Source organism: Excalfactoria chinensis, chromosome 6 (assembly GCF_039878825.1).
Source record: "Excalfactoria chinensis isolate bCotChi1 chromosome 6, bCotChi1.hap2, whole genome shotgun sequence".
Classification (NCBI taxonomy): Eukaryota; Metazoa; Chordata; class Aves; order Galliformes; family Phasianidae; genus Excalfactoria; species Excalfactoria chinensis.
The window spans coordinates 35,414,050-35,426,812 of record NC_092830.1 but is presented as its reverse complement, the minus strand read 5'-3'; the positions used below and the strand labels follow the sequence as shown (position 1 = coordinate 35,426,812).

General features: G+C 45.3%; 1 protein-coding gene across 2 annotated transcripts in view; it reads right to left on the bottom strand.

The window, feature by feature from the left end:
• The window catches only part of DOCK1 (dedicator of cytokinesis 1), a 229,115-nt gene extending 223,908 nt beyond the window's left edge, over window positions 1-5,207 (bottom strand). For both annotated transcript variants that reach the window (XM_072339424.1, XM_072339425.1), the window contains exon 1: window positions 5,058-5,207. In XM_072339424.1, coding sequence (XP_072195525.1) covers window positions 5,058-5,103 — 46 coding nt within the window. In that variant the 5' untranslated portion in view covers window positions 5,104-5,207. The remainder of the gene's footprint in view (window positions 1-5,057) is intronic.
• Window positions 5,208-12,763: the final 7,556 nt, after the last annotated feature.

Sequence of the window (12,763 nt, the reverse complement as noted above, 5' to 3'; positions counted from 1 at the left end):
CAGCTCCTGGCCTGGCATCAGCACCCTTCCCTGGGAGCTGGGCAGTCCCAAGGCTCAGCCACGCTCCCTAACATGTGCTGCCTTGCTATGCAGGACTTCAAATCTAGAGCTGTCAGTACTTCCGTGCTTTGTTTGGAGAAGAAGGAAGATGAACACAGAGCATTTCAGAGCTGTGAGGGGCTCAGGTGCTCCGCAGCACTCGGTCTCTCTGCATGCTGTGGTCTGTACACTCCTCACCTCCCACCTGGACTTTCAGACATCACGTATCCAAGTGGTTCAGGAGCCATGTTCCACGCAGCTCTGCTGGCAATCAATGAGGAATTTACCATCTCCAGCACTGTATCCATTATCCAAGGACAACAATACAGTTTGCTGCTGCCAGCACACAGCGTTTCCCCAGCACTCCCACTTTGTGCTCCTCAAAATGCTGTGTGCGGCTTCATCTGGGATCTGATCAAGGTCTCTCCAAGCTCAATTAAGTTGTGAAGCTGTCCAGAACACAGCGCCCAGAAGCCAAGCTCCTACAAGGCACACACTGCTCATGTACACCTTTACTTTCTTCCTGTCCCTAAATTACAGAGCAAACCCTCCACAGCTTCTTCTTCTGGGTAACACAAAGGCTTTTTGCTATTCCAGCTCCCCTCGGTGAAATCAATTACAAGAAACCTCTGCAAACATTTTATACAAAGGTTTGTGCTAAAATAACACGAACAGCACCCCAAACAAAGCAGCACTGCTAGGAAATACTAGACACCTTAGGAAAAAAGTGCAAGTGTGGTGGCCAAACAGTTACTCCGGTTATCCATCTGTCTCTTTTGTTATGTGAACAGTTATATAATTGCACATAATAGTTCTCCATGTAATTATTTCATGTTAGTTACAGAGCTATATGGAGCAGAAGAAATATTTCAAGAGATGGTTCATTTTTTGCAGGTAAAGCGGGATGTTCCATAACTGCTGCTCCCCGTGTCACAAGTGTTTATAAATGGCCCACCTCCATGCCAAGGAGACCCCGACAGGAGGCCATTCCATAGAAACTGAGGTCAGCCATCCTTGCATGTTTTCAGCTTTGCGGTGAGTACAGACATGAGATCGTTATTGCTAACGGAGTAAATGCTTTCCAACTGCATTAGCACTGGCTCCTCATTGGAGCTTCGATTCATTCATCTAGGTCGGCTTCCAGCTATTTATCTTAAGTTAGACACATCCACAGGTATTTAACAAGACGTATTGGATTTCGGTCCTCGAGGACTATTGCAGAGCTGGAAAAGGCATGTGGTCAGCAGCCAACACGGGACAGTCTCCAGAAACACAAGTATTTCCCAAATATGCTTAAGCCTGCAGTTGCAAGCTGAGGGACAAGCTCCCTGGAGACGCTGTTTTGGCTTCAAATTGCATTCAGTTTACTTCCCCTATTCCTAAAAATTTTGCCCATACATAAAATGTATTTATTTTACATCAATAAACACAAAATAATAATAACAAGCTAAACCAAGCAGTCATTGCAAGCAACGGACAAACAGGAAAACCAAAGAAACTGATAAGGTATGTACTGCTTCTTCCTGTAAAACCTCTGACCGGGACCTTGTCCTACTGTTGCTTCCATACCTGTGCATGACATGAAGCGTAAAACCACTGTATGGTTTGTATGTAAATTCACTGTATGAAAATTCCCCCTCCTCTTCTCTCTTTTAGGAACAGAAGTGTTAATTCACAGCGGATAAACTCCCAAAGCAACCCAAACCTCAGCAGAGTCCAGCCAATGCTCAGCATCGTGCCTGCAGGCAGCTGTTAGTCAGCAATGCGCTGCTCCATCCCAAAAGCCTACAGCAAAGCCATAGCAGAGAGTTACATGGTACCAACCAGCACACTTTTAAAAGCTCTTGTAAAAACTCCAAGAACCTTTCAGATCAGAGACGACAAGCATGAAAGGTAGTTTACCATCCCTATAAAGTCGCATTGCTCATTAACTGATCCCACTGCAAACCCTAAAGGTTTTTCACCTGCAGCTGTGAAGCAGAGAAATGATTAGCAATAAAGACAAACAGCTGAAGCTCACAACTGTCACCACACCTTTTCATTAGGCTGAAATAGAAGCTGGTACCTCTTTTATCTCAGGATATTTCAAATGAGGGCCAAAAGTGCTACAGCTAAAAATAAATGCAGCACAAGTAGTGACCGCACACACGGAATGCACACAGATTTCATAACATCCTATGTGAGAAAATGAATAAGGAAACAACATATTTCTGGTAAACCCCCTCTCAAAGCAACAGCAGTTTGCAACTCTGCTTCTGACCGCTCCCTTAGGAGTAAGTAAGCACACATGGCACACAGAAGGGCACGCTGTCTCAAGAGGCTGAATCTGCACATGCTTCGTCAAAGTAGCAATGCAATAATAAGCACACAAGCAAATACAGCATATGCACATTTTTACTCTTTTGGTTCCGGACATCACAGCACAGCACTGCTGTAATAAATCCATGGTGCACAGATTGGCCTTAGGAAGAACCCATGTTCACTCACAGAACAGCATCGCTAAGATGCATCTTCATTAACTTCCTCAAATGCTTTCCTATTCTAAGGCAAGAGTACAAAGGCAAAGACCACTAACTCTTCATAAAGAAGGGAGGGAACCTCCAATGCCCCCAGTCACCACACCAGCAACCCACAAATACTGGAATACTGCAGCTCTACCTCGTATTGCAGCTTGCAGAACAAAGGAAAAGGGCTCAACAACTGCAGAAGTCACAGAGTCATTAAAGTTGGAAAAGACCTCCAGGATCCTCCATCCAACTGTTGATCCATCCCCACCGTACCCATTAACCGTGCCCAGAAGTGCCACATCTCTGGAGATCCTAAAAACCCCGAGGGACAGTGACCCCACCACCTCCCTGGGCAGCCTTTGCATGTCAGTGCCTGACTGCTCTGAGTTCTTCCTACACGTTCATCTCATACGTCCCTCATGCTATTCCATCCCCACCCATTCCTCATCCCGCCTCCCCATGCTCAGAGCCCCACCAGGAAGCAGAGCTGAGTCACGCTCACGGCTGCCCTCTGAGATAATAAGTCTCATGCGCTGCTCCCTGCGTGAATCCTGGGCATGCAGGAGCTGCTGGGAACCCGGCACTGTGGGATGGGATAGCTGAGCAGAAAGAGCATTTCCTGAAGCATCTGCACCCAGTGTCTCCGTAATTGACTCCACCAGCAGCCTTCGGGACTTGAGATGTTAAGAGAAGTCAGTTGTGCACAGGAACACGATAATCTAATGCGGGGAAAAAAGCTATATATGCATTACATAGAAACATTTGGCTTTTACAGACACACTTCTGCTCTCCCACAAGGTAAGCAGCGTAACCCACAGCTAATGACACCCTCATGCTGACTGCTGCTTCTCTTCACTGCAGTGCCCATACGCTCCATCAGCTCAGCCCTGCAGAGATGGATGGCAGCTCCATTAGCAGCCCTGCTTGGAGGACACAGGAGTTGCTGCTTTGCTGTCATACAGTGCTGTTCTGCTGTCATTCTCCAGCACTGGGCATGGCAAACAGTTGAGAAGACAACGTTCTTTTATTAGGATGTTCACCTTAACAGAGTCTTCTCCATTGCTGCTCTGGGACTATGCGACTTCTGCATTGATTCCCTGCAACCTGGAAGCTTCGCAAGTGGCAAAGCAGCAGAACACCAGAAGCTTCACAGGGAACACAAGCCCCCATTTTTAACTACAAATGAACACGTAAAATACATTTACCAAGCAGAATATGAATCTCCTTCAGAAGGAAATTCAGCAATGCAGAGAAGAGGCTACAATGTGCTGTTAGGAGCATAACAGAGACTAGCAGCACCCCATTAACTCTAAATCCCATTTAATCTGTGTCTCAACTCTCACACCCCGCAGTTCATCAGAGTATTTCTCAGACACTACAGATCATCCCACTCAGCCAACTCGAAGGAAAAGAAAGAAACCATCATAGAAATAGCAAAGCTATGACCGAAAGATGACAAAACTCCCAAGAGCAGCAGACAAACAAGAAGTGCAGAATGAGCCTCTGCTGAGCACACTGAGCCTCTTGAAGGCTTACAGCTCCAGCACACTCCCAACACAAAAGTGACCCTGTGCTCTATGAAACAAATCAAAGACTTTATTTTAATTATACCAATGTTCACTCTCTACAAATGCAGTTTCCCACACTGGATAACCAAAGCTTTTATCTCAACGCACTCAGCTGCCTCCACAACTCCTTGTTCTCACACAGCAGAGCATCTCCAGGACATCATCATTCCCTAAGGAGCACCTCCAGCCTGAGGCATCACCCTCCAACACCCTTCATGCCCTGCAGTGTACTCAGGTTTCCAACACCAGCTCACGCTGCGGCTATGCACAACTGATCTCCCAATCCAGAGTGCAACACTGCACCGGAGTGCAAACACTCCATCTCTTATTTCCCGATGGAACACGCGGGTTTATTATTCCCTTCCCTCCTGCTAGTTTTCTCCTCCTCAGTCCCTACAAAACACTTCCAATCCCAACCGAACACCGCCAGCACCACGCCGGGCCTCCCGCAGCCCGAGAACAATCCGCCTCTGTGCCGGGGAACGGAAACAGCCGAGGGCGACATGGATCCACGGGCAGCAGCGGGGAAGCCTGAGCACATCGAGGGGCACGGGGCGAGGCCGGGAAGAGAAACCCGTCTGAGCCAAAGTGGTGCTCATGGCGGGGTGAGGGAGAAACAACACAAAGCTGTAACTTTTTGCTCGAGGATGATTCCGGCACGGGCTGAGCCGCGCTCCCGCACTAACTGCTCAACTCCACCGGCCGGCAGCCGCGGGAAGGGCGGCCAAGGGCCGGGAGAGAAGCGCTGGGGAGCGACCCGGCTCTCCCCGCACAGCCCACCTGAGGCGGCGTGGAAGCGGCCGCCCCGCCGGGCCCAGCGCAGCCCCCGGCCCGGAGCAGAGCGGGCCCGGCGGACGTGGGGGGGGATCCCCGCGTACTTCGCGGAGCGCCGCAGCGCAACAGGCGGGCGCGGGGCCCGAGGGGAGGCGGGGAGGGTCCTCACCTACGCCGTATTTCTCCTCCCTTTTGGTGGGAACCCAGCGGGTCATGGCGCTGGGGCGGCCGGAGCGGGCGGGGATGCGAGAGCCCCGCTCCTACGCCGCCATTTTCCAACCGCGGGACGGGAAAAGTTTCTACCGACGGCAGTCATGTGGTGCGGGCGGAGCCAGCGGCCTGCGCCCGGCCGGGGGGAGCCGGCACAGGGCAGCCCCTGGACGGCGGAGAGAGCCCCGCCTTCGTCATCGAGAAGCGGGGGACACTCGGAGCGCTGCTCCCGGCACGGACGGGGCCAAACGGCTCCGCTACGGAAAGCCCCGCAGCTCCCGAGCTGAGCGCATCCCGGCCTCACTCTGCAGGAAAGCGTCCGTCCCGCTCAGAACCGGCTGTGTATAAAAGCAGCGCGCTCCTCTTTATCACACAGTCTAAAAGCCGGAGCAGCCCGGACCGCTGCCGAACTCTTCCGAACTCCGGGGAAGTGTTGGTTACGTTGGTTTCTGCCCTGTTCCCCGCAGGGTTTGAGCCTGGTTGATGCCCAGAGATGCGGCACTAACGCGGGTGGGCGCTCCGTCGAAGCACAGCGGGCTGCCATTCCCCCCCCCATGCCCACCAACCACCTTTTCACGGTCCTGGATCACCCCCAGGGGTTGGGACTCCACCACGTGGAATAGTTCGACTAAGGAAGAATGACCAACAACATTAATCATCCCGATCCCTGTGGTCCCAATGGAGCCTCCTCACTTGCTGCCTAGCATCACTGGGCATGTAGGGTCACTTTATACAACAGCACTCGTTATCACCAGGTTTGGGGATCAAGTATTTGGCTCCAACATCTGAAGGAGGCTACAGCTCACTCTATGAACCTTCCCTTTTCCCATCTTTGGGATCCATTGCCCGGGTCAGTACCTACAAGTTCAAACTAATCTGAATTTCATTGCTCTTGTCCTACCGAACCCAAGGGCTGCCGTGATAAATCCAACCTTTGCACTTTCCCACATTATGTCCTGGAGTGAAGGAGATCAAAAGATTCTCCAAGTCAGCTGCCTGGCTTATCATCTTTATCCTGCATTAATGAGTAAATGATGAGAGTCTTACCAAAGACAACTTACAACAGAGCTCTTTGATTTAACAGGTTTATTTTTCATAAGATAAATCAAAGTGAATTTACTGGGATAATGGGCATACTTGTCCTGTTGCTATAGTCATCCTTATAACTTCTTTGTAAGGCAAGCAAAAGGGGAGTGAAATGGAAAAGCAGTGCAGAAATAGTAGTTATTTCTAGTGATGAGCACTTCTCAGTTCTGCATGGCCACAAACTGCACCAGGGGAGGTTCAGGTTGGATATCAGGAGGAATTTCTTCATAGAAAGAACTGGGTTTTGGAACAGGCTGCCCAGAGAGGTGGTGGAGTCCCTATCCCTGGATATGGTGCTTAGGGATGTAGTTTAGAGGTAGGCGGTCATGGGACTTGATGATCTTAGGGGTATTTCCAGACCTCAGTGATTCTCTTAGTACTGATACATTCTCTTCTGCAGTGCCAGCAAATATGTAGCAAAAGTGAAGAATATGAAGGAGCTCAGACATTAAATGGTTTAAAGACCCTTAAGACTATTAATATAATAATCTGTTACAGAGAACTTGATTTCCTTTCATTTAAGTTACTGAAACAAAGAAATGAGAAATGCACTGCTGACACCTTTTTTTCGGGTGTTAATTAAGGTTTACATTTGATTCTTCCATAGATTGGTGCGACTTAATGGAAGCACACACCTGCACGATATGGGAACTGGGAATGCTGTGGTTCTGTTCCTAAGGTAAGAAGCTCCCTGTCAGTGAGGATGGTTTTTTTTTGGTTGTATTCTCTAATCGCCTATAGCGCAAACAACACAAGTGATCCCACGGCCAACATAAAGACATACATAAGGTTCTATATTCATTTTATTACTTTCCACATTTTCATTTTAATGAAAACCTGTTACGAATGCCATTGAAATTCTGATACCCAGTAAAAAATCCTCCTCCTTGTTCACAACACATAAATATTCCAATAGTAGATTTTACAGCTAGGAACAACAACAAGAAATGGTAATAGGATAGCACTGCAATATTGAGAGAGTAGAAGGCTTTTATTTTTTCTCCAGCAAATGTAATGTAAAGTATGCTTGTGAAAAATATTTTTCATTAACTGTAAAGTGCTGTAGCTGACATAGTTTACATACTTGGGCATAATATGTTTCTTCACACTGTGCCTGTATGCTTTTCATTTGTGAAGAGGAAACTGAAAAATGTTCCTTTCCATAAAATAGGAAAGTTTTATCACATCACTGTGTCAGCTCTTTGGATTCTCACCTTATCGTGTAATGCATCCCATGGAATTGGAGGCGCTTCTCCTGGAGCAAAGAAACATTCCTTTTCCTAAGAGTAACTCCAAGAGATCCAAATGCAGCATTTGGCCCCGGATGAGATTTGGAAATCACATCAGAGAGATTAGGAGTGTCTTTGGGAAGGGATGGGTGGAAAAAGAACTGCTGCTCTGAGTTAAATCTATTTGTGATAGTGTCATGGTTTTGGTAAGACTCTATAAACGTATAGATGCAGTCGAGTTGTATTTCATTCTTGCTGCGTATGACTACACAGGAGGAATCTTTGTTCCATCTCTGTTCAAAATCACTTTTTAGGGAATATTAATGTTATTAATATATATTAATATATATTAATATTCATCTTTGCAGTGAATAGCTCCCTATATTTGGGTATACATGGAGTTCTTTATACCTGACAGAAAGTCACTTTTGAAGTACAGTTTTGTTACGGCGCATTGCTCTTGGTCAGAATGGAAATAAATTAGTTTTATGAGTGTGGGCCTTTCAGCTTGGTGTTATATATACCCAATATATATATATAATTAGCTAGGGAATCTCTTCCAGATGAATATGGGAGAATTAAGAAATAAAGAGTGAATTTCCTCTGACCTTCCTGTTGGCTTCAGTCTGGCAAAGAGTGGCACGTGTAGGCCTGGACTGAAGCTTGACAGAAGCATGAGGGAAGTTATAATCTTTCAGGCTTTGGCCATATGCTTTAAATGTATACCCAGTGATCTTCCTTTCTATTACTGTGGGATCATTTTAAGTATATATGAGTGTGTCTTAGGCATTTCTTCAAGTAGAGTGACAATTATGATAACCAGCATGCCAGATGCAGCACTTCCAATCGCAAACAGTAGTGTTCAAAGGCAACGTTGGGATTTATGTGTCAGTATATGCTGTTATGATCAATAGTGTATTCATCACACCAGTTCAGTACCTTTCAGATGGGTTGAAGAGAGCACCTGGCCTTCCAGTCTGCTCACTCTTAGTCACTGCTTGCTTCCTTCCTACATCTGAATTTTCATTTTTATAGACTGTGGGACTATTAAGCCGATTAATTCTATTAAAGTTCAGAAGGAATACAGAGGTTTTTAAATATCAATTTACTGATATTTTTGGTTGAACAGCCCAGATTTTAGCCTAAAAAAAAATGAGGTTTGGTTGTTGGTAATGAAAGCGATTTGGCTCCATTGGAAATTGCACAAACTGTTCTTGCTATATTATGCAGAAAGTGGTATAATGAATAAGACATCTTCACATGGTTTGATGTTTAAATGCAAATGTGTGACCACCTAGTTACTCTTTATGAATACACAAGATTTTCCGAAGTGATGTATTTTAGGAAGGGTATGATTACCATAGATAGAGCTTGGTTTATACCCTGGTATTTTATTTTGTGCTCGAGAATAAAAAGAAATCAGATGAGTTTTACAGCGCTGCAGTAAATAGCTCCATTTCTACTCAAGGGGAAAATCTGTTTTCTGATCATACCAGAGTGTAAGATTTTACATTCTTCGGAGAAAAAGCACAGGGAGGTTTTATGAGGGGTCAGCCTCTTCTATCCCCCTGCACTTGGCACAAATGCCATTTACGCTAGTAGTACATCTTGTTCTGTGAAAAGAATTGCAGGCAGCATGTCTTAGGTAGTGTGTTTGTTTGATTGACAGCAAGTATTTTGGATGCTGTAGTTGTCTTGGGACAGAACATCTGCCCTGCCAATGGGAACCTTCTCAGCAGGTGTCAGGAGTGCTCATTGCCTCCCTGCTTTCCAGCCCTTGCAAATCATGTTGGGAGCACGACGAGCTGAAGTGGTGCAGTTTCCATTCTGCCACACTGGGTTTATTCTGCAGGACCAGGGGAGCTGATGGAGCTTGGCTATAATGTTAGCAATTGCAGGTTTATCCAGCTTCATGGTTTTAAAGTGAGACTGGGAAGGTTTAGGTTGGATATGAGGAGGAAGTTTTTCACCCAGAGGATGGTGACGCACTGGAACAGGTTGCCCAAGGAGGCTGTGGATGCCCCATCCCTGCAGGCATTCGAGGCCAGGCTGGATGTGGCTCTGGGCAGCCTGGGCTGCTGGTTGGTGACCCTGCACACAGCAGCGGGTTGGAACTGGATGAGCACTGTGGTCCTTTTCAACCCAGGCCATTCTGTGATTCTGTGATTCCCTGGTGCCCAGATTTCCATTTAACCCAGCTTTAATTTTTGTCTTTCCATCTGAAATCCTGAGCAACTGCATTAGGGGCATATTGCAAGTTCCAAAACTTGTTGCTTCATGCATTCCTTGTAAGAACAGGACTTTAACCCCCTTCTTAATAGCAATGGACTCTTCCCAAGGAAGTGCTCAGGAACATCATTGCAAATTTTACAGTCAAGCCCAAAGCAGTTAGAGGGAAAAGTAGTACAAATCACTGCAAAATAAAGGCTAAAATATAGTTTACTGTTGCTTAGTGGCAACCTGATCCTCTTTGCAGTAACTTTAAATAACCGACAGTATAAGGTTTTATGTGTGGGTGGGTTTTTTTCCTGTTCAGTGGTAGTTTTTTCATATATTTGATATTTATACTCTATATGAGGTTATGAACTCCATTTACGTACCCTTAAGCAAACTCGAAGCTAACAGGCAAAACAAAATGCTTTATGTAACAACTTAGGGAAGAATTGCTCCCAGAGACCAGTTGGTTTACTTTATGCATCCCAACAGATGTGTGGCTTAAAATATAATGCATTATGTTCATTGTAGTTAAGGACATTTTTCTGAAAAACCAGCGAGAAAGACGTATTCTGGTAACCATATTCTGATAGATTCGTTTTTCTTATTGTAAGATAGATAATGATCAGATAGAGAGGAGTACGAGCTTGAGATGAAAACATACATTATTTCTGTTAAAAATGCACTTAAGGAGCACTTAACATTTTGAAAGCACTGAACAAATATTAACTCTTTCTTGCGGGACAGTGCCCTTATCTGTATTTACAGTGGAGAGGCAGCTATGCTAAGGCCACCTTTTTAAATGTGACAGGCATTCAGGAACTGAGAACTCAAAATATCAGAGCACTTCTGTCACACCTCTTGATTAGGTGATTTTCCTGAGGCCAGAAGCGACACATTAACTGGGGCAGGGTTAGATTTTATAATTTCCTCGGTCTGCAGGCAATGTTCTCTCTCGCCTTTTGATGAGCGATATGAGACGACAATGAGAAATGACAATGTAAGAACACGATGTACTCCCACCAGCTATAAGGTCTGAGAAACTAGTTATTGAAATAGGAATTAGCCAGCTCGATAATGAAAATGGTTTTGCAGGAAGAATGCCTGTTCCTGGGGCCGATTCACAAACACGAGGTATATGCCTCACGTATACAAAAAGGTGTTAATGGTGAAAGAAAAGATGAAAACATGCTATTAACTTTTCCTCCTCTTTGCCTACCAACGGGAGTTTGTCCCATACCAGATTTCCCAGTTGGACTGGTGGGTTTTCCTGCTGTACCGTAACAGGGGCAGGATCGGTTTATTAAAGACCCTTTTGAAAAGCCTTGTGAGATGTACCAGCTTCCCCTTTGCTTTCTCTTGAGACAAGATAGATTGTGACCTGGTTCAGCAGCACAATTCTGAACCTTACTTCGCTGTAAATATTCCTTTCTGAAGTCAGCAGTGCTTTTCTTCCCATTGTGGATCCCAGATAAAGGAGCCATGTGCTACCTGTACTTCACTTCATTCCCACATGGGCGGCAACTCCACTCACCCACACTGAGCACAGATCTGTTTTCCAACTAAATGTTCATTGCCACTCCTAGAAAATAAAGGGAGAATTGCCTTCCTTGTGTCTGAGTTAGAAAAATATCTTTGAATTCTCTCCTGTCACTGTGGGAATATGTCACTTTTTTGTTTTCGCAAGGACACTTCACTTGCATGACTCAAATAGAGTGGGGGTGCTTTCTGTATTCATGAGCATGCTCTGGCTCGGCCAAAACTTCAGCTTGCAAACTACACTGAGTTGTTTGGAAACAAAGAGCTGCGAGCTTTGTTCCTCCCTCTGTGTGCTGTTTGTGTCACTCCCAGTCACCGCAGGGACGCGGACAGGCGGTGGTTGCAGAGGAAATGCAGTCTGAAAGTGAGGAAATCCTCTTCTGCAACAGAAGCCTCCGCCTGGAGAGCAGCGGTGTTCTCTTCTGAGAGCGCTGCTGATAAAATCCGCCACTGTCCAGTTCCATTCTGCATGCTCTTCATCTAACTCTTTGTATGAGGATGCATGTACATCTATAAAACACATATATATCACCATAAACTGCTAGAAAATATTAATATTCTGGACAGAAATCCAATTTTATTTTTAAGCAGCACTTGCAGGAGATTGTTAAATCTTGTAATGGAATCATTGTCTAGACAGTTCTCTTGCTGGCCAACTGAATTTTTTACTTTGATTGTTTTTAATGTATTTCCTGGAACAAAAAGTCCCAATCATTTGTTTACAAGCTTTTCTGGAAACCGTGTCAGATTTAGAATACTCAGAACTGATAATAATTTTTCTAAACCAAACTGTATAATCCTGGAGCCTGACCATTCCCAGGGAGAACAGCTAAAAGTCTCTGAGATAAAAAAGTTACTATTGTTGTTTTTTTTCAAGTGAAACCTTATCAAGTGTGCTATTTGGAAAGGGGCAAAGCTTTCTCTCAATGACTGTGAGCTGCTTCCATCAGGTGATTATTATCACGCATTACTATGTATGAAATGAGTCAGTGTATCCTACAGTGGAAAATCTCAATTATAGCCCCTATCAGACTCATTCTTATACAGCAGTCTCAGCTTCCAGGCAGAGATCTGGGCCTTCATCCCAGCTCGCTGACACTCACATTGTCTTTGGTGGGCTGTAGCTCTGGATTTGTTCTTCCATTAGTGGTTTTCAGTCGAACCAACCCAAATATCACTGGTTTGAATGACGGGCATTATGAGCAGCACCTATGGCTCTTATGACTCTTCTGTTTTCGTTCATTTATTAATGTGCTTTAATGATGAAACGTTACTGTCTTCCACTTTCAGGGAGTGTAACTTTGAATCGCATCAAAGGCGTAACAAGAAATGTAGGGCACTTTAAAAGACTGTTAAAATCAATGAATGAAGCTGAGTTATATGTGAAGGCCACAGGTTTGCTAGCAACACCTTCTTTTTTTTTGATTGTGTTGTGTTTTTTTAAAGGAATTTTCCTTAACCCTCCTCCCCCTTCCATTTTTTTCCTCTTGCTCCCATCCTTTTGCTTTTAATATCAATCTTTTTCGCTTCAACCCCACTGCTTTCTAAGAACTTCAGCATTGCACACCAAGGAGGAAGTGCAACCGATCAGAGTCTG